Consider the following 21,031-nt stretch of genomic DNA (forward strand, 5'->3'; position numbering starts at 1 on the left):
CACTCTTCCACACTCAGCTGATCTTCCTCGCCCTCTGAATCATCGCTTTGGGTCTTTTGCCTCGTTTTCCTCTGTTTTCTCTACTCACAGAGCTCTCTTTCTCCTCCTCACTCATATCCTCTTCCTCCTGACTCTCTTTGGATTCCTTCTCTACCTTTTCATTCCCTTTCTGATGTTCACACAGCTCTTCTTTCTCATCTCCACTTTGTTCTTCCTCGTCTTCACTTTCTTTTTCCTCATCTTCACTCTCTTTTTCCTTTTAACTCCTCTCCAACGATTTTTCCCCTCATTTTTATCTCTATGCCATTTTCATTTTCATCAACTATGAAACATTCTCTCTCTACTTCACTTTCGTCTTCATCTGCCTCAGGATATTTCTCCTTCTCCAACTCATTCCCTTCAAGCATCTCCTTCACACTCTTCTTTTTATCGCTTCCCATTAAAAAGCTTTCTTTGACATCCTTAAGGTCTTCTTCAGGCTTTCTATCATTCACTCTGTTTTCTTTCTTTCTTTCTTAGTCCCTATCTTTCCCCTCACTTTCCTGATCTGTCCAGAAGGAGGAAGACAGAGATCCTTCATCGTCCCTGCTTTCATTTTCCCAACAGCTGTCAAAAGCTTTATACATCCTGAGGTAGATGGAGAGATCTCTCCTTTAGCCCTCAGTAAGAGAATGAAATTCCCTTCTGAGACAAAGTGGATGGCTGAGAGGGAGGGGTACTGTAACTAAGAAGAACTTAACTGGGTTTATGCAGCTAGTTGCGCCACCTGGTGTATAGGAGGTTTCATTGCACGCAAAGACAATGCATGGCTAAGTTCGGAAAAGAATTCTACCATACGATATTACATTTCAGGATATAATAAGAACAGTCAGTAAGCTTTTTTTTTTATTTTATTTTTTATTTTTTTATTTTTTAATAAATTAATACTTTTATTTAAAGAATACAGAATAACCTTTTTTTTTTCAAAGAATCCAAAGTGTTTCCATAAAAATATTAAGCAGTAAAACTGTTTTCACCATTGATAATAAAAATTTTTACTTGACCACCAAATCAGAATATTATAAAGATTTCTGAAGGATCATGTGACACTGAAGACTGAAGTAATGGCTGCTGAAAATTCAGCTTTGCCATCACAGAAGGAGGCAGGAAACCGTGGAAACAGAAAGGAAGCGGCCGAGCACGGCATGGAAGCATTCGTTCTCCACTATGGAGAGGAGGTAAAATCAAGTCTGTTGATTTGAGCTTTATCTTAAACACACAGATGTATGAAACTATCACTGCACTCAAATGCTCCTCTTTCTCGTTCAGGAGGAGTAGCTCATGGTCCACGGGGACCAAACCAGCTATTATTACATGTTGCCCATGAAGGTGCGAGTGCAAGGGCTGAAAATCGCCCTAACTGCCAAACTGGCTCAGGTGAGGGGAAGTGCACTATTAAAGTTTTTGCATGCTTATTTTAATACTTGTTTTATGCTTTTTATTTTAACTATTAAAATATTTCTTAACGCTTTTGGTTTTAAATTTTAGTTCTGTTATGTGCTTGCTATGCATTTTTTTTTTGTAGTTTTTATATTACTGATTTGCCTTATTTTTATTTTAGTTTTAGTTCTAGTAATTTTAGGACTTTATTATAATTATAATTATTATTATTTTTTTTTTTTTCAGTTAGATGCCACAGCATCCTCTAATTTGTAATTTTTCATCTTAAGATTTATATTTTATTACAGCTTTATTCCAATTAATGGAAACTGTTTTTAATAGTTTTAGGTAACAATAACAACACTGATACACTAGTATCCTTAAGGGCAGCAAATTGGTTTTGTTCATAAAAGTTAGATGAAATGTAAACTAAGTGAAAGTCATTATTTCTCCAGGATTACCTTCATATTGTGGACTCACTGGAGATTCCCACTCCAGACCCCCACTACCTCCTGGAGCTGGTCAAACACAGGCAGTGGGGGGATTCAGTCCTCATCGTTGATGTGTAAGCATGCAGATGTGGATGCATATGTCTTTGCCAACCTGATATACATATTTGTGTCCTTAAATAATAATTTTTTTTTTTTTTTGCATGCATGCATGCATTTCAGAGGCGATGAATTCCCTCAGAACATTCTTAAGGCGACTGAAGATCTGAAAACAGTGAATATCATTCCAGCCATAGGTACACAAACTGACCACACCCAAAAGCTGTAATGTGAAAGCACCCTTAACCAAATATAAGGGAATGAAACCATTGCATCAAAGCTCCTGCATGATCTTAATACTGATGAGTTGAGAAAACAAACATTATGTTGTTTGGTTTTTACAGGTCTGAACGTCCACAGCATGTTGAAACACGAGAGTCTGGTTCTCACTCTGGAGGCTGTAAAATTTCTTGAAAAGAAGCTTCTTTGGCATGATGTGCGCTACACTCCCCTGTATCCCTTCAAACTCCCATACCGTGACATGCCATGAACACAGCACAGACTTCAAAGTATTAAAATGTTTATTTCATAAAAGAACAATGATCTTGAGGTCTCATTTCACATGTACAATGAAGTAAAAAAAAAGTCAAATATCATGAATAAAATAATAGCATTAGACATATATAAAAGATAAGGCAGAGGTTGAGAGATTCTCTGTCAGGGATAAGAGATTTTGTTGGAATAATGCCATGTGCTAAATCATGTCGGATCTCCCATCTTAGCGCAGATCGCTTCTTCTCTGTTTGAACCACATAAATGTTGGGGATGTACGTCTTCTGAGGTCTCGGCTATAGAGATAAGAAAAAGCACTCAGAATAAGGGAATCTAGGCATTCCGTAAAAAAAAAAAAACAAGTATATGTATGTAACTACAGGTGGAGGCTGATACACAAGTTGTTCCTGAGGACAAAAACAAAAGAATATTTTTTTTCTATAAAATAAACCAAGCTTTATGTATAAATGCAGCTTTTAAAAGCAGCTACTTAAAACAAGTACATGATTAATGATACCCTAATGGCCCAGTGAAGTTCCTTCCTGCTCTTCTCTCCTGGAGGTTTAAACATCTCCCAGTTCTGCTTATGCTGGAAAAACCCTGATAAAGGGTCCAAAACACATTCAGAACAGATCATGATCAGGGTCTTGAATCATTTATTTAATTTATGAAGATTGTGTATTAATAGAAGTAGCCATACTTTGCCACTGGATCAGTTTTCTCTTCAAGTTCCTCGTGTGAGGATGATCAAAAAACTGGCCGTATAACTGTGAAGAGAATCACATTGTTATGTAAACTGACAACCACGGGTCAAAGAAACTGAAACTAGACTTGAAAATGGGACATGCATGACTTTGGACGAGGACAGATATCACTCTCCCTGTGTGATCATGTCTGTGGAATGGACAAATGTAAGTTTCAAATTCGAAACGTTTTAAGATTGGTAAGTGTGGAAGTGTTTGTGTACTGACCATGCCTTTGATGTATTCTTGGAAAGCACTCGCGGGTTCCTCCGTCACAGAGCTGGATCTGGCAGTATAGCGTCCAGTTTCCTCAGTCTCTGAGTCATACTGCACACGAGATGCGCCGATCCCAGTATGGTCCAAACACTCCTCCAGCGCACTAACTGTACCTAAAAAACATAAGTATATGATTACACATGCATAATCTATAATGATTTCTATTTCAAATGAATGCTGTTCCTTTAAACTTTTTATTCATCCAAGAACCTTGAAAAAAGTATCTTGGTTGCCAAAAAATAAATAAATAAAAATTAAGCAGCAAAACTAATAATTAAAACATTGATGATAATAATAAAAATGTCAAAAATCTGCATATTCTAATGATTTCTGAAGGATCACGTGACACTGAAGACTGGAGTAATGATGCTAAAAATTCAGCTTTGCCATCAAAGCAATAAATTACGTTTTAAAATATATGAAAATATAAAAGTAATTTTAAATTGTAACAATATTTCATAATGGTACTGATTTTTTTGACCAAATATTTTTGACCTGCATTTTTATTTTATTTTTTTATAAAAACATATTTCTAAATATTCTGAAACATATACATACACACACACACACACACACACACACACACACAGATATATATATATATATATATATATATATATATATATAGGATATAACATGCTTCTAAGCAGTATACAAATACTCTATAATAATATAATAATTATATTTAATGCAGTACAAGCATAAAATAACCAATAGTTTCAGAAAATTTTTCTTATGCATGGAAAAAAATATAAATGCATATCTTTCTTCTATTCCCCCCTTGTCATCATCCATCATCATATTGTTTCTCCTCAGGTCTCCTTTGAACTCTGCCCCTCCTGTGCCTCAAATTATAGGGGTGGTCAAGACAGTCCCGCAAATCCTCCTTCTCCCAGCCATCTTTGAAATATGCCACATTTTCAGAGCCTCCATTCTGAGTTCCAGTGTGGTTCTCTATGGGACTCTGCTGCTGGTCAGTTTGATGGTCTCTCTCTGGAAAATGACTGTTTTCCTCCCCACTTTCACCTGCGCTCACCTCTTTGGTGAGACTCTCTTTCTTTTCCTCACACTCTGAAAATTCATCTTTTCTTCACTTTCTTGAAAAAAACTCTTCTTCTTGACACTCTTCCACACTCAGCTGATCTTCCTCGCCCTCTGAATCATCGCTTTGGGCTTTTGCCTCGTTTTCCTCTGTTTTCTCTACTCACAGAGCTCTCTTTCTCCTCCTCACTCATATCCTCTTCCTCCTGACTCTCTTTGGATTCCTTCTCTACCTTTTCATTCCCTTTCTGATGTTCACACAGCTCTTCTTTCTCATCTCCACTTTGTTCTTCCTCGTCTTCACTTTCTTTTTCCTCATCTTCACTCTCTTTTCCTTTTAACTCCTCTCCAACGATTTTTCCTCATTTTTATCTCTATGCCATTTTCATTTTCATCAACTATGAAACATTCTCTCTCTACTTCACTTTCGTCTTCATCTGCCTCAGGATATTTCTCCTTCTCCAACTCATTCCCTTCAAGCATCTCCTTCACACTCTTCTTTTTATCGCTTCCCATTAAAAAGCTTTCTTTGACATCCTTACGGTCTTCTTCAGGCTTTCTCTCATTCACTCTGTTTTCTTTCTTTCTTTCTTAGTCCCTATCTTTCCCCTCACTTTCCTGATCTGTCCAGAAGGAGGAAGACAGAGATCCTTCATCGACCTGCTTTCATTTTTCCAACAGCTGTAAAAAGCTTTATACATCCTGAGGTAGATGGAGAGATCTCTCCTTTAGCCCTCAGTAAGAGAATGAAATTCCCTTCTGAGACAAAGTGGATGGCTGAGAGGGAGAGGTACTGTAACTAAGAAGAACTTAACTGGGTTTATGCAGCTAGTTGCGCCACCTGGTGTATAGGAGGTTTCATTGCACGCAAAGACAATGCATGGCTAAGTTCGGAAAAGAATTCTACCATACCATATTACATTTCAGGATATAATAAGAACAGTCAGTAAGCTTTTTTTTATTTTATTGTTTATTTTTTTATTTTTTAAGAAATTAATACTTTTATTTAAAGAATACAGAATAACATTTTTTTCAAAGAATCCAAAGTGTTTCCATAAAAATATTAAGCAGTAAAACTGTTTTCACCATTGATAATAAAAAATGTTACTTGACCACCAAATCAGAATATTATAAAGATTTCTGAAGGATCATGTGACACTGAAGACTGAAGTAATGGCTGCTGAAAATTCAGCTTTGCCATCACAGAAAAAAAATAATATATTTTTTTTTAAAATACATAAAAATAGAAACATTAGTCATTTTAATTGTAATAATATATCACAATATTACTGGTTTATAGAATTTTATATTTAAAAAAAATGATCAAATGCAGACTAATGAACCCTTGTTAGTGGATACTTTGCACATGCAACTTTTCTGTTTACACTGAATGTCCTATAAAATTTGCTAGAATGTTCTGTAGAAGACAGCATTGGGATGGGATTGTAACAATAATGTAACATACTACTTTTGAATGATGCATTCTGTTTTACATTCTGTGTTTTAATGGTAAGCAGTATACAGTATAAACTTATACAGCAGAATTTAGTAAGTTGTTTCTTAATATTATCATGAAACAAAACCACAGAATCTTCACTATGTGTGGACTCATCACAGACTTGAGACCGACCTTGATGCTTCCTATATAATGAGATATCAGAGAATGATGTTTATTGCACATTACATGTTTACTGTTATACTCATCAACTAAGAAATTCATTTGTGTCTCTAATACTTTTCTTTTAATCACAGGCTTCAAATGAACCTGATGTTCTCTGTCATTACTTGTCTTGCTACCATCCAAAACTGAGTGAAATATTTTAGAAGGTCCTTCTCCTCTGTCTCCAGCCTGTTGGGTGCTGTGGAGGGCCGAGCTGGTCTGTGAGCAACTGAGTGCCGTGAATACGAATCATAGTAATAATTCATACCAGAGTCTCCATGATCATCCTCATCCTCATCCCACAAATCTAAACTTCTTCAATGAAAGCAACGTTCATGGTGTAACGTTAGAAATAAGAAGGATGTGTTGTGGCAACATATAAAAAGAAAACATACGGGAAGTTTAAAGCATAAGGTTTTTTTTTTCTTTTTTTTTTCTGTTTTCCTCACCTTTAAAGGGTCAGGTTTGATGGCTGTTGTCTTCAGTACCAAGACAACTGATTATTTGCCTGATTATTAAGAGCTTTTTTTTTTTTTTACTGTCCCTTTCAAAGTAAATATAAAAATATCTTCCATAACATACGGGATTTCGTTTAAACAGTTTAAAAAGCTTTCTTTTCTCTTGTTTTAATTTCTCTTCAGATAACAGCTCGCTAATCCCATGTTTCCTGTGCATAAAACAGTATTGTACTTAATATTTTAACACTGATATCGCTTAAAACATGACCCTAGAGTGGTAGATGTATTGTTTACGCGGCGCCTGGGCCACGCCTATTTTACGCAAACCTTTGAACTCCTGTCCAATCACCTTCCAGTTCCCAGCACGGCTCATGAATGAAAAAAAACATGACTTTTTAATACTACACCGAGAGACTGGTAGATGGTGCGGAGGTTTAGGTGGAGAATATTGACAGAAAACCCGTGAACCTCAACAAATCTCCTAAAAAGGACTATTTTTCCTCCTTCGAGTCATCAGAGTGACCATGGCGCGCGCCGGGACCCTGCTGCTGCTGATGTCACTGCAGTTAGTCCTGATCATCTCTGCGCAGGTACGAAACAAGGGCTTTCTTTTGCAGTAGAGATGGACTGTGTAGGTGTTTTGGGTCACTGTATGCTTTTTAAAATATCTAATTCTAAAATACAGAGACAAAAACATTTAATAAACAGAAAACGAATGTGTTTTGAATAGACATTATTAAATAATATACACTAAAGCACCAATTATTTTTTTTTTCCCACATGTATGTCGTATATTTCTTGTGTTAATTGATGCCAAGTTTCTTCATTAAATGTGTCTGATTTTGCAAGTAAGTTATCTGAGAGCCAGAACATGGCTTGACATATGGAAGTTATTTTCAGTAAATTGGTCCAGGTGTGCACAGCTGTTATCACTTTCCCAGGATAAAAGAGCCAGTGTGATGACCACAGCATCAGTCGCACCTTCAATGACGCCATTGTTATGAAGAATAAACTATTGGGATTTCAGGATAAATTCTGAACAAGAGATGTTTTATTAATATTATTATTTTTAATTTTTTTTTAGAGGGGGCCAGTTGGTCCAAGAGGACCACCTGGACCTCCAGGGCCTGCTGGGTTTCATGGGGTTGACGGCATTGATGTGAGTCACATATCGATCATTTGATCTTTTTTTTGATTTCTCAGACACTCTGATTTCTCAGCTTACATTCTATACACAATTGGTATTTGTTTGTAGCCTCGAATAATGACTTTTCTGAGTTATTCAGCTAGTTTTTTGTATGACTTCAGGGTGACAGGGGACCTGGCCCTGGCCCAGATGGCCCCCCAGTAAGTATTTATCTTTTTCTCGACAAAAGTGAGTTCTGCATAATAGAAATGATGTGCTGCAATCCATTAATCTGTTAATTTTGGCAGGGCCCTGATGGAGACAATGGCAAGGATGGATTAAATGGCCTTCCGGGAAAACCAGGAGCGGATGTGAGTCTTGTTCTTTATTTTTTGTAAAGGTCTAGAAACGAGATAAAATAAGCCTTACTTTTCTAAGTTACACTTGCAGCATCAGAGCCTGTGAGTATAGTTTGCATTGGAGGGTCTGACTGAGTGAAAAAAAAGCTCCTGGATGGAAAAAAGAACCAGGAAGGCGAGAGGAAAGAGAAAGCATACTGGCTTCCTGATGGAGACAGAGGCCTTTTTGTATATGTACAGAATCACTGGAGCTGAACTGTGTGCTGCACTGAGCATTAAACCAAAGTACACCAACTCCTTTGTGGCTACCCTGAGCTTTATAATTTAGCTTGCAATATAATTTAATTTAAAAGACATAACACAGATATAATAAGATATAATAAAGCAAAAATCATTTATTTTTTTTATCAGTGTTTTTGTCTTGTGTTCTTATATGTTTACTTGAGAACCAGAATCTAAGATATGAAGAGACTACTTGCAGTGACTATATCATGGATTAAGTGTATTTTTCTTTATTTCCCCGGTAGATATATTTTCTTTAAAGCATGAAAACAAGCTTTAATATCTTTTTACCTCAGTTTTGCTTCTAAAATAAATGTATCTTGTTTACATTAATAAATAAATATTTATTTATTTTCTAAAATAGAATAACAGATTTTTTTTTTTTATTGATTGATTAATTTACAGAGTAAAGTATTATGTAAGCATTACTTTAAAAAGTCAGCAATAAAACTTTATAATATATATTGTAGGTTGCATAAAACTTTATAATATACATAAAAGGTTCCTCTATAAATATATTACAGGTTGCATATATATATATTATATATATATATATTTTGCCTAAATATCTATAATTTATTATTACTTATTCTTTTTTACTTTTTGCCTAAATGGTTGTATTGTATTATTACTGATGCAAATAAGTTATGTTGGTAGTTATCATTTATAGAAATAGATATGTTTCCTGTTTTCCTTAAAGTGTTGAATACAGGTACCTGCATCAGTCCACTGTACATATATTAGAGAAAATGTGGGCGGGGTTTGCTACTTCTCAAAGTCAGGGGATTGGTAAATGTCATTTCAGATTGGTTGAATTTTTTATTTATTAATTTTTTTTTTTGTCGATGTGCGTCTGAGGCAAATAAGCAATGTGTTTCATACAATATTATCAAAGTTAAATAATGCAAAAATAATGAGCTCTGAAATTCTACTGTGTTACCATACGTTCAGCGGTTGTCAGATCAGTGAATAAACTAACAGATGTTTGATCTGCAGTGAGTTAAAGTGAAGTCCATGCTCATAGATGATTTTGTCTTTTTAGGTTTGACTGGGCCCCGTGGTGACCCTGGCCCTGTTGGCCCTCCTGGACAGAAAGTAAGTTTAAACTTCCACTAAATAATAAGTGAAAATTAACATTGTGTTTTTAAATTATTAGGTCTTTATTGTGAATGGCTGTAATTTATAATTACTGATGTTTTGTTTGAATAAGTTAAAGAATTAACTCTAAATCAAGAAACTTCACTTTAAAAAACAATGGTTTGACATTTATTCTTTATTAGGGTGAACCCGGTGAGCCGGGATCAAGGGGAGCCCCTGTAAGTAATCGATTCAAATTCTTTTCACACTTATTGAAACAAATTTGTCTCTTGTAATATTAGTGTGCTTCGAGAATAATCAAATCTCAATAGGGATGTTTTCTGTCCAGTTAGTTTGTTATTATGCATAAATATATATTTCTATTATAACATGGCTATACACACTTTGAGCTGTTGCAAGCATTAGGTGATTTGATAAAGGTCAGGCCATTGACCTTCTAGTCTATTCTGTGATGTAATGCTGTAAGGCTATACAGGCCTGATGCACTCTTTGTTTATTTATTTTTTTCTTTGCTAATTTTATATCATTCCACATTTGTTACTTTGTTAACAGGGTGTTGGAGAGGATGGTGAAGCTGTAAGTGCATAATATTTCATTTGACTGTTTAGTTTTTATTGGGGGAATTTGTTGATATATTGTTCTTTTGTTATTCAGTTAGGCTCTTTAATTGTTTTCCTTTTTTACTGAGGTGCTGATGGGGATGATGGATTACCTGGAGAGATGGGCAAAGTTGGACCTCCTGTATGTAATGTTATTCCATTATACACCCTAAACAATCCAAAAACACATTACGATAAAATAGATGAATCATAAATGTGAGTATGTGTCTCGGTTCTGCTGTAAAGGGAAGCCATGGACCGAGAGGTCCTGCTGGTGTGCCAGGATTGGCAGGGCCTAGAGTAAGTATTAATGTTTAGAATTTTATGATCATTCACTGATATCCTGGATTCATAAATGGCTCCAAAACTATATTCCTTCTTTCCACAGGGCCCTCCTGGAGTCTGGGATGGTAAGGAGCTGGTATGTATCCTCAAGTCTCAAATGTGGTTACCTTTGTACTAAACCTGGTGTTTGCTATTCAGATTTTTGATTGCAGTCTTCTGTGAACAACAACACATATTTGTTTAGGTTGATTGTGTTGAGTTTTGTATAAAAAGGTTGATTCAGCTTCTTGGTTATTCCTCTAAGAAAATTGGCATCACATGTTAGAACTCTTAGACTCTTATATGCTGAGATTAAGCCTGGATTCGATTATTCAGTTAGGATTTTTTTATTGTCTGGGATGAATTTTTTTTTTCTTTTTTAAAACTAAGCACCCCTTAAATCTTTCTAAATCTAAATTCTTAAATCATTGTAATAACGTAAAGGTTTTAAAGAATTTTAAATGATTTTTTGTAATAACTTCTTTTAACAGTTGTACTGTATCTCCTAAATTAGATTTTTCTAATAGAGATTTTTAATTGTTAAATTTGTTGTTCCTTACCCAGACTATCCCCATGCATTATAGACAACAACTTTTTCAAAACCATTCCTATTATAGATAGTTATTAAGGAATTGGCAGTTAATATAGGAGATTTTTATACGATTTTCATATTTTCAGTGTGTTCCTTTTATTTTTCAAATGCATGTGACTTTTAACTAACCTGCTGTTAGAAAATACAAGACTTATGTTTTCTCAAAATTAAAAGTGAAAAATGTCATTACCTTTGTTGAAAGAATGTTATAGAGTTCTTTATCACACCAACACAGAAAAAACACCCAGGGAAGGGTACTGCTGGAGATTATGTGGGGAAACGAAGCTAACCATAATATTTTTTGGGGATGTCAGATGCTAACCCCGTATTGGCAAGAGATTAAAAGGAACTTGGAAGCTGTTTTTGAGGAAGAGATTGCTTTTTCATGTGAATCTCTATACTTGGGTAATATTGCCCTAGATGGGTGGAACAATAAGGATCAGAAACTGTTGTTAATCCTTTTGGCAGCTAGTAAAAAAGTAATTACTAAAAATGGTTAAAACCAGAGTCACCCACAGTTGAAGAATGGAATGATATAATACGCAATATATATGTGATGGAAAAATGATATTTTCTAATTTGGAATAAATGGATGGATTATATTAAACCAGTACACCCAGATTTTTCTTGAATTGTAAGAGTTTTTTAAGGCATTCTTTTGTATGAGTGGTAAGGAATAGCTCCCCATGTTCTATCTATTATATATAGTTGCTATTAAGAGGAGGAAAATAATAATGCATATGTAACATTTGAGAAATTGGTTTTCAAGATTGAGGACATACTGTACATACTTTGTAATGACACTGTTTCGGAGCTGTAACATTATTGTGTAATGTTACAACATCACTGTTTATACAAAAATTGAATTGAAGTTTCAGATTTATTACAGGTTGACATGTACATGGTTTAAATGAGATGAAACATAGTATGAAATATTTTAAATAATTTTCTTTAACTGAAGAATCACCTTATGCATCAGTTTATGCTACCTGACCTGTCTTTGTTATGTTTCTCAGTGTGCAAATGCCTGCACGTCTGGCCTGACTGGTTACACAGGTCTTCCAGGCATGAAGGTAACTTTTCAATTAGATTGAATTCAATTAATTCACATTTTCTGGATGCTCAAACAAGTATTGTTCATTCTGGTCTTTTGTTCATCTTTAGGGCCACAAAGGAGTCAAAGGTGAATCAGGTGAACCAGGAAGACAAGGACATAAGGTGACAGTTGCATAAGTCATAAATTTGACAAATAATTAGCACAATGTTTAATAATTGTTGTGTGTTTAATAATTATTCCAACAATAATTGCTAAGGTACAAAGATCCCGTCTGGGTGTGTAATTTTGTTTCCTTTCTCTTATATTTTACAGGGTGAAGAAGGAGACCAGGGAGCACCTGGAGAGCCAGGAGCACAAGGAACTCCTGTAAAAAAAAGACATTACTTATCTATTGTTCTTTATGTCAGATATTAGTGTACCGTTACTCAACATCTCTTTGTTTCCTTGTTTTGTTTTAATAGGGTCCACAGGGTCTCCGAGGAATCACAGGGATGATGGGCCCTAAAGGGGACAGGGTGAGGGTCAAAAGGTTTTCATATCTAAAACAATAACAATGATATCTTTTGAAATAACCAAATGTAATTTCTTCTCCATTAGGGAGCTCGTGGGAATGTTGGCGACCTGGGCTCTCAGGGTATTCAGGGCGCTCCTGTAAGTGGCAAAATCAAAATGACTGAATTTTGCAACACAAGTCACTACAAAGTTTTGTTCTTTAACCCCATTTTGAAATATGCATCCTTGATATGCATTTATATTCATGTTAATATTAACTTTACAGGCCCTTTTTATATTTTACAAGATGTTGGTTGATTTGTTTTTGTTAATGAACACATGAAATAAAAACAATAGATTTTTATTGTATTTCATTTGTAAAGGGTGATCGGGGTCAGAGAGGAAAAGTAGGTGAGACTGGACCAAAAGGAGCTCAGGTGAGTTGTCATACAACAACAAAACAACACATGCATTGTATTCATCGCGACATATCAACAGTTCAAGAAGACTCAGCAAGCCTGCTCATTTTTATCTCTAATTTGCCTTCTTCTTTCTAGGGACCTCGGGGGTTGCAGGGACTTATGGGTTTACCCGGACCAAAAGGAGAGACTGTAAGTAAACTGTGCTGCAGTGTTATTGATGCTATTCCATACTGTGTTATCCTAAAGTGACTTCTTATAGCATACAATTGTATCTATTTGAAATGCAACATTCTTGTGGTGTAGGGTTTGCCTGGGGTGGATGCTCGAGACGGCATTCCAGGACTGCCTGGAGTGAAGGTAATAACTTTAATTTGTGTATGCACAGAAAAATCATTTAGGTCAATGTTTGTCTCATTCTGTAGTAAAGTTTATCTGTGTATTGTTTTAGGGTCTTCCTGGGAAAGTTGGCTCTCCCGGTGAGGCTGGACTTCAGGGATTTCCAGTGCGTTTGACCTTTGACCCCTGTTCGATATGCAATTTGTATGCATTTATATCTACTTGTGAGATGACTGGGAATGGCTTGTATTTCTGATCATTTCTTCTTCTTCAGGGTTTGCCAGGCATTCCAGGAGCTAAAGGCCACATGGGTGCAAAAGTAGGTAATTCAAGTGTTTATTGATTTGGTTTATCCAAGATAAGTTTTAAATGTGTGCAGAAATACACTACCATTTAAATGTTTGGGGCCAGTAAGATGTTCTTGATGTTTTTAAATACTTTTATCAGCAAGGATGCATTAAATTCATCAAAAGTGACAGTAACGACTTTTGCAATGTTACCAAAAAAATTATTTCAAACTATTTAAACTTTCTTGTCATTAAAGAATCCTGAAGAAAATGTATCATAAACTAATAATAAGAACCAAGAAATCAGAAAATAAAAATAACCACCACACTGAAAACATGACCCAAATATGATACAAAAATATAGCAAAACAATTCATTTTAAACATCAATTGGATAAAGATGCTACATATATTTAGCACAAGCAGTTATTTTTTATTTCAATTGGATTATATAATTTGAAAATTTAAAGCAAAACACATATAAACACTACTTTAATAGGCATTATTTGGAGGTAAGATGAAAAGAAAATGCCTTTGAAACTTTTGTAAACCCTCACGCCCAATTCAACATTTATATTTTTCTTGCAGTATTTTGAGAATCACAAACAGTGAGCTTGATCTGTCTGGTAGTATTTTCTCCTTTCTCCTCTTTGCATCCATCTTCAGCATGTCCTGTTTCTGGCCGGTGTTAACATCCCTTTTACAAATCGTAATATTTCCACACTTTGCGAAATGATTGCAATGTGTTTTGTGTACAAGACTGGAACATAGAAAAAAATCGCATGGTTGCAAATCGCATGTTGGGGCAAAAACCGACTGCTCTGTGCATCTCTAGTGTCCATTAGCAGGATGGATAACCTTTATTTTTGTCTTTGCTCCAGGGAAATACTGGTGATCCAGGTGTGGCAGGTCTGATTGGAAATAATGGAAAAACAGTGAGTCACGTTTATTCATTTGTTCACCACAGCTTACAGGCCCATGGATGGATGAACATCTTCTGATGTTTTGATTTCAGGGTGAACGTGGCGAGCAGGGAGAGGTGGGACCAGTCGGACCAAGAGGTGGGCCAGTGAGTATATTTCCTCTTACATCATATAGTGCCATGTAAAGAAATGTGTCAATTCTATAATGTTCTCTCTTTTTCTCCAGGGTGAGAGAGGAGTGAGAGGTCCTGATGGGTCTGCAGGCATGCCAGGTGCAAGGGTGAGTTATCAGAAACCACAATTCAGTTAAACCCTCCATTATACTACCATAAAAGAGGACACATTTAGACACCTAGTGAATATGGTAAAAAAAGTGGATATATATATATATATATATTTATATATGGTGATTGATTACATTAAGAATTTCAAACATTTGCAAGCATTTTTGTATTTAAAAAACATTTTATATTAAAAATAGTTTGGTATATGTTAGTGCTACTTAAGTTCAGATTTGAAATAAAAAAAAAAATCAAAACATAATTTGAGATAATAGCTTTTGAAGATATGTATTATAATTGAAATCTGCAGACGCAAATAGATAAAGTGCAGCAAAATAAAGACTTAAAATCATATTTTGGATGTCTTCTTTCCACTAGTCTTGAACCACAAGGTATGAAAAGCAGCCCAAAATTTCAAAATTGACCAGAATATGAAACAAATAATGGTTTTGCTTGTAGTGTCTTGCATTAAAAAATACCAAAAAGGGAACAACATTGAGACCCAGTGACTCACTTGTGCCTCTAAACTTGCATTGTTGTACTACAACACCTCTGTCTAGATGTTCCACAACAAATTTAACACAATCAGAAACATGTTTCACTTGGATTCCTGTCCTCTGTGCTTACTCCTGTGCTGAGGAGCTTAATAGTGCTCCAAACTCTAATGCCATCTCCTTAGAAAGCTGTGCTGAGCTTTAGTACAGCAATCGGCTGGTAGGGGCATGAATAGTACGTATGTTGTTATTGAGGCCTAGTAGCTGGGGGTATTTTCTTTGGTAAAGGTATATTCAGAGCAGGACGGGGGCTGAATGAGCCCTCTGTCTCACAGGAATTACTTCAAGCAGCCGTCGAAGGGCATCAGGCTTAATCATAGTCCACATCCATTCACACACCTCAGACGTGCCTCGCCAACACCCTGCTCACTGAGCTACCAACTGTGTTTTTTAGGGCAGATGTGGTTGTGAAGCAGCTACGGGCACAGGCCAGTGTTCATGAATTTGTGTTTATTTATGTGCGTCTGTGTTTATGTATTTTACAGGGAGCTAAAGGAGATCCGGGCCTTCCTGGTCTTCCAGATCAAAATGTATGCATGCATAGAAATACATTTAAAAGAATGTGCAGTATGCAGCAAATATACTTCAATTCAAAATGCAAAAGAACCTATTAAATCATTTAGTAAAAATTGTCTATGATCAGAAAAACATCCTACTCATCAATACAAACACAAATAAAATAATGCCCACAATTCAATATGAAAATGTATGCATGCATAGAAATACATTTAAAAGAATGTGCAGTATGCAGCAAATATACTTGGCATTACATCCTGTAATGAAATTTGGCCTTCAATTTCATGTGTGATAAATAATTGTGAAAAAAGTCATTTTTACACAAAATTAAATTAAAAATACTAATTTCCTGTATTTTTTGATGAGACTGAATTCAATTTAATATGGGTTAAATATGTTTAATTCACCCACTGAATTAAATACGTAAAGTGGTGAGATCATGTGACTTCTGAATTTCAGAATTTGAGAAATAAAAAACTATACAAACACTATACCCATAACTTCAGAAACAAAAAACCAAAATTAAAAATTTAACTTTTTTCAAAACACTAAAAACATCACATTTTTACACACCCATCCAAAAGAAAAACTTTTACATAGCCATGTTTAAGATTGAAGATTAAAAGCACCTTAAAAGCATCTTATTTTTATCATTCTTCAGGGCGCTGTTGGTCTCACTGGTCCAAAAGGAGAACAAGTAGGCCAACAATTTTTTAATATGTAGAATTTTAGTTTTAGAATATTTAACATAAATAATTTGATCTATATTGTAATGCATGTAATGCATGTTTGTTTAGGGACCACCTGGTGAAGAGGGAACACCTGGAGAAAAAGGAGATGTTGTAAGTAAAAACAGCACTGATATTTTAATGTCTTTGAATGCGTTGGTTTTAAGGTATTCAGGAACGGGTCTTGACCTCCTCGCTGATCCTAAACTCCATGTCCATTTAATTTTGCCAGGGTGATGAGGGAGAGCCAGGCGAGAAAGGATCGGTGAGTTTGCATTATAAAAAAATATATATACATATAATTTCTAAATATTCATAAAAAATAGAATAGTATCTCAGAGATATCAGAATAACAGATTCAACTGTTCTCATATAAATCATATATTTCCAAAGTTTATACTCCATAAAATGTTAAAAAGTACAGAAAATTCAATGCTGGCCTCCTTAGAAATGTATCAGTGTTTATCTTTTGTTGTGTTCAGACAGGAAAACCAGGAGAGCCAGGAAATAAAGGGCCAGAGGGTGGGCGTGGCCAACATGGACCAGAGGGTCCAGAAGGGAGGCCTGGCCCAAGAGGCATGCAAGGAGACAGTGGGGTACCTGGACTGCCTGGGGCACAGGGACGACCAGTATGACGGTTTTAATCATCTTATTACTGAGGCCTTAATTATGTGACACTTTTATCATAGAGAGTTTTATTTCTGTCATTCCAACTGTACTAAACTTGTAAAATGGTTGGCAGACCATCAGGAATTTTACATCAATGTGATCTAAAGTGATTTTCTAGTATTTTCTACATTTAATAAGGAAATATTAATAGTGTCCATGTGATTTCCATCCAGGGCCGAAAACCAACAGATGAACACATCAAGCAGGTCTGCATGAGGGTTTTGCATGGTGAGTATTTTGATATCCAAACAGATATCTACAAAAATGGAAGCTCAACTCATGATTTTTGTTTTTCGAATAGTTTTGCCATTTCCATTTTCCTCACAGGACAGCTTGCCCAGTTGGCAGCCAGTCTGACAAGGCCAGAGTCGGGCATCACTGGGTTGCCAGGTCCTCCTGGTCCCCCTGGCCCTCCAGGGCCCGCTGGAAACAATGGCTTCAATGGGCATCCTGGAAGAAGAGGACTGCCAGGTCTCAAAGGGCCCCCAGGGCTCATGGGGAGGAATGGGCCCAAAGGTACGAAAAGACAATGTTCGACTCATTGCATTGCATCATGAGGGTGAAAGATTTCCCCACACAGATTTTGCAAAGGTTTTTAGTTAGTTAAACAGATTTGCCACGTTTACCAACATAAAAGTGATTAGTTTGAAAGTGTCTTCAATGTGAGCTGTGCCTTAATTGACACTACACTTGACAGTGGAAAGTTGACCAAAATTGTGATTTTTTTTTAATGTGATTCCACCGTAAGCTTAATAATGATTTCATAAATACCATGCTTTTAGTGTAGATATGTTTTGACATTGATGTAAGCCAATCTGTGGCTACTTGGACTACAAAAATATTTGTTTTTGGTTATAGCTCTCATATATACTGCTCGCACAGCAGAACAGCCTACCTAAAAAGATCATAAAACACATCACATAAAGTCATAACAATGCTCTGAATACCTTTCAACCAAATGTTAACCGATTCCAGAGGTGTCCATTCCAAATGCATTCCAAGTTTTGTTTCAGGAACGATATTTTACATTATTTAGTACAAAACAGTACCAAAATGATCTCAGAAAAGTAACAAAAATATCCTTAGAGTCACAATGAAACAGAAGAACCAACAAATATTTTTTTCTGTATTGTGACGCACATTCATGTGAAACGGATTATCTTGAACAAATATAGGATGGGGACTTCTGTCCCGGTTTGTTGATTGGATGGTGGCAGATCTGAATGTGAGCTTGCAGTCAATTGTAAGAAATGATTATATACTTCACCAATGTGCCACAATACTGTGGAACATGCATTGGCCATATGTCGTTTGATGTCAACAACATATGTATCAACTCTCTGTCATGTCTATTTACGCCTACACTGCAAAAAATGACCTACTTCATACTATTTTTGTCTTTTCCAGTAAAAATAAATAATATGCATTCTTAAATCAAGAAACATTAAAGGCAATCAAGACGTAATTTCTTGTCATTCTGCTTTTCAAGTAAATCTTGATTTAAGAATGTTTAGATACGTGTACTCATAACGAAAATCTTTTTTTTTTTTTTTTTGCAGTGCATCATAGCTGATTATATGGTTACCTGCATTTTATTATTGGCATTTAGCTTTGTTTTATTCCCTATTCCCAGAACAAATCTGGGGTTCTTTTTAGAGATATGAAGCACCAGCTGAGAGCCCTAAATCCTATATAACACTGTAAAACCTTTGCATTCTCCTTTATTCAGGTGACCAAGGTGACAGGGGAGATAGAGGGCCCACAGTGGTGGGGTCTAAAGGTATACCAGGACCACCAGGGCTCCCAGGTAAGAGCAAGGCCTACGGCTTGTCTGATATCCATAACTGCATTCATCACTATATGTTAAATGATCTTTAAATCTCTAAATATCATGCCTCTGACTGCTGGTCTGTTTCTCCATCTGTTCGTCCAACTGCTCTCAGGTGAGCCTGGGAAACCAGCATATGGCAGTAATGGTCGTGACGGTCTGAGAGGACCACCAGGTGTTCCTGGAATGCCAGGTGTGCCCGGGCCACCTGGTCCCCCTGGACCTAATGGATACTGTGAGTCATCTCAGTGCATACTTCAAGAAGTTCCAGGTCTGACGTCCATCAAAGAGTCCAACATGAAGGGACCAGATGGTCTATGAGCTGACAACCATCAGCGAGCCACACATCAGAGCCCAGCGTCTCTGGACAGGGAGACTTGAGAGACTAATGGAGTGACTCCCTCTACGAGGAGATTTCTGCATTGATGGTATATTCAGGTGTGATTGTACTTGTCAAACACCAGTGTGAAGTTGGATCAATTCATGTTAGGATTCCCAGTTTTATTCAGTCCCCTTAAACATTATTTTTTGGACATACTTTTTTATAGTTCTAATATATTTATTTTATGAATCAAATTAAACCTAAATTGCCCCATAAATAATGTAATTATAGCTTGCAAATAATAACATGCTCCAATTCAATTTTATTTGAATATACTTTAGGTCCTGGATGCATACAGTACGCAAAATAATGCCGCCATGACCTGGTCACTTTACACATTAAAGGCTGTTGACAGGACTTTAAATCAGAAGGGGTCCTAAACTTTGTAAATTTGTCAATATTGCATTGTTAAAAAATAATTTGTAATTATAAAATCGTTTTCAGGTTGTTTTAACCTTAGAGACATTCTCAGATTTTGTGAAAATGTATGTGGTTCTTTGCAGGGGGGGGAGAGGTCTTGATGTTTAAACTATTTAGAAATTTTCTGTATTCTTTATTTATTGTAGAAAGGATTGATGCGGCACCAGCAGTTGTGAAAAGGGAGAAAAATAAAATAATTTTGATAAAGTGCTGTATGTTTTTAATTTTAAAGTTAAAATCAAGCTCGTAAGAGACAATATGTTCCTTCAGTGTATCTTTATTGTACTCTCAAATTGGCAAACTTGTAGCAACTTGTCTCTCACTATACTAAAACACATATCCAATTATATAAATAGGTGCTTTAACAGTACACAATCAAATACCACACATAAATCAAGTATCGAAATATTAAGTTACGCACATCAAATAAAAAGGCATAAAAATATTGCAGACATTGAGGTCCAGTTTTAAGCCAAAACACAAACATCACACTATCGACATGGCAGTAATAGGTAAACAAAGTTTGGGTAAACAACAAAAACTAGAACCCCACCCTTCAATATATTTATGTAAAGAGATTTTATTTTCCTCTATTTTGTTTTTCCTCTCTTCCTGATTTTTTTCTGCAAAAGACATTGAGAAACCTCTTTAAAATGCCACTGAGAACTCCTCCACCAGACGGTGTCTTTCTGCTGTAATAAGGCATTTATTTGAGATCTTTTTGGAGGGAGGCATTTATTACAGATAGACTGAACTCATAATGAAACATAATTTTTTTTATTGAACCATTTAGGCTATAAAGCATACTACGTGTTTGGCAGAGGTGGGATTTGACCATGTTTCACCAACCAACATAAACGTAAGCACTTTACCTTGCTGATTCTCCACAGGAAATACATGAAACAAAAAAAAGGGAGAGGGACACTTGTAACCAAATAAGCTTAAAAGGATAGTCCACCCAAAAATGAAAATTCTGTCATTTTCTCACCTTCAGGTTATTCCAAACCTGTATGAGTTTCTTTTTTCTGTTGAACACAAAAGAAGATATTTAAAAGAATATAAGTAACCAAACAGTTAATGGTCCTCACTGACTTCCATAGTATGGAAAAAAATACTATGG

General features: G+C 35.8%; 2 protein-coding genes and 1 long non-coding RNA gene across 3 annotated transcripts; 2 read left to right on the plus strand and 1 right to left on the minus strand.

The window, feature by feature from the left end:
* The first annotated feature begins 1,142 nt into the window (after window positions 1–1,142).
* LOC122146583 (39S ribosomal protein L4, mitochondrial-like) lies at window positions 1,143–2,501 on the plus strand. Its single transcript, XM_042766146.1, has 5 exons — window positions 1,143–1,217; window positions 1,309–1,416; window positions 1,875–1,984; window positions 2,091–2,164; window positions 2,312–2,501. The coding sequence occupies exons 2-5, from the start codon at window positions 1,321–1,323 to the stop codon at window positions 2,455–2,457; spliced, it is 426 nt and encodes a 141-aa protein (XP_042622080.1). The 5' UTR covers window positions 1,143–1,217; window positions 1,309–1,320; the 3' UTR covers window positions 2,458–2,501.
* Window positions 2,502–2,645: 144 nt separating this feature from the next.
* On the minus strand, window positions 2,646–3,054 carry LOC122146584. The gene is made up of 3 exons (XR_006161102.1): window positions 2,977–3,054; window positions 2,840–2,866; window positions 2,646–2,755 (listed from the first exon to the last, which is right to left on the minus strand). It is a non-coding gene; the product is annotated as an uncharacterized LOC122146584 (long non-coding RNA).
* A 3,634-nt stretch (window positions 3,055–6,688) lies between these two features.
* On the plus strand, window positions 6,689–20,643 carry LOC109103605 (collagen alpha-1(IX) chain-like). The gene is made up of 32 exons (XM_042765777.1): window positions 6,689–7,227; window positions 7,722–7,796; window positions 7,946–7,984; window positions 8,072–8,134; window positions 9,446–9,499; window positions 9,685–9,720; window positions 10,055–10,078; window positions 10,190–10,243; window positions 10,348–10,401; window positions 10,490–10,522; window positions 12,034–12,090; window positions 12,182–12,235; window positions 12,387–12,440; window positions 12,536–12,589; window positions 12,672–12,725; window positions 12,950–13,003; window positions 13,124–13,177; window positions 13,292–13,345; window positions 13,437–13,490; window positions 13,599–13,643; window positions 14,492–14,545; window positions 14,626–14,679; window positions 14,760–14,813; window positions 15,854–15,898; window positions 16,546–16,581; window positions 16,682–16,726; window positions 16,845–16,877; window positions 17,095–17,241; window positions 17,455–17,509; window positions 17,609–17,797; window positions 19,011–19,088; window positions 19,225–20,643. Exons 1-32 carry the CDS (start codon window positions 7,162–7,164, stop codon window positions 19,428–19,430), a joined length of 2,028 nt encoding a protein of 675 aa, XP_042621711.1. The 5' UTR covers window positions 6,689–7,161; the 3' UTR covers window positions 19,431–20,643.
* Window positions 20,644–21,031: the final 388 nt, after the last annotated feature.

The sequence above is a fragment of the Cyprinus carpio genome, chromosome A11 (assembly GCF_018340385.1).
Source record: "Cyprinus carpio isolate SPL01 chromosome A11, ASM1834038v1, whole genome shotgun sequence".
NCBI classification, from domain to species: domain Eukaryota; kingdom Metazoa; phylum Chordata; class Actinopteri; order Cypriniformes; family Cyprinidae; genus Cyprinus; species Cyprinus carpio.

Bases quoted from the DNA above. Each gene is read 5' to 3' on its own strand.
- LOC122146583 (XM_042766146.1), top strand. From the start codon at position 1,321: ATGGTCCACGGGGACCAAACCAGCTATTATTACATGTTGCCCATGAAG. The intron at 1,985-2,090 runs GTAAGCATGCAG...CATGCATTTCAG, and splicing joins TCAGTCCTCATCGTTGATGT to AGGCGATGAATTCCCTCAGA. The intron at 2,165-2,311 runs GTACACAAACTG...TGGTTTTTACAG, and splicing joins GAATATCATTCCAGCCATAG to GTCTGAACGTCCACAGCATG.
- LOC109103605 (XM_042765777.1), top strand. From the start codon at position 7,162: ATGGCGCGCGCCGGGACCCTGCTGCTGCTGATGTCACTGCAGTTAGTC. The intron at 9,500-9,684 runs GTAAGTTTAAAC...ATTCTTTATTAG, and splicing joins TTGGCCCTCCTGGACAGAAA to GGTGAACCCGGTGAGCCGGG. The intron at 14,546-14,625 runs GTGAGTCACGTT...TTTTGATTTCAG, and splicing joins TTGGAAATAATGGAAAAACA to GGTGAACGTGGCGAGCAGGG.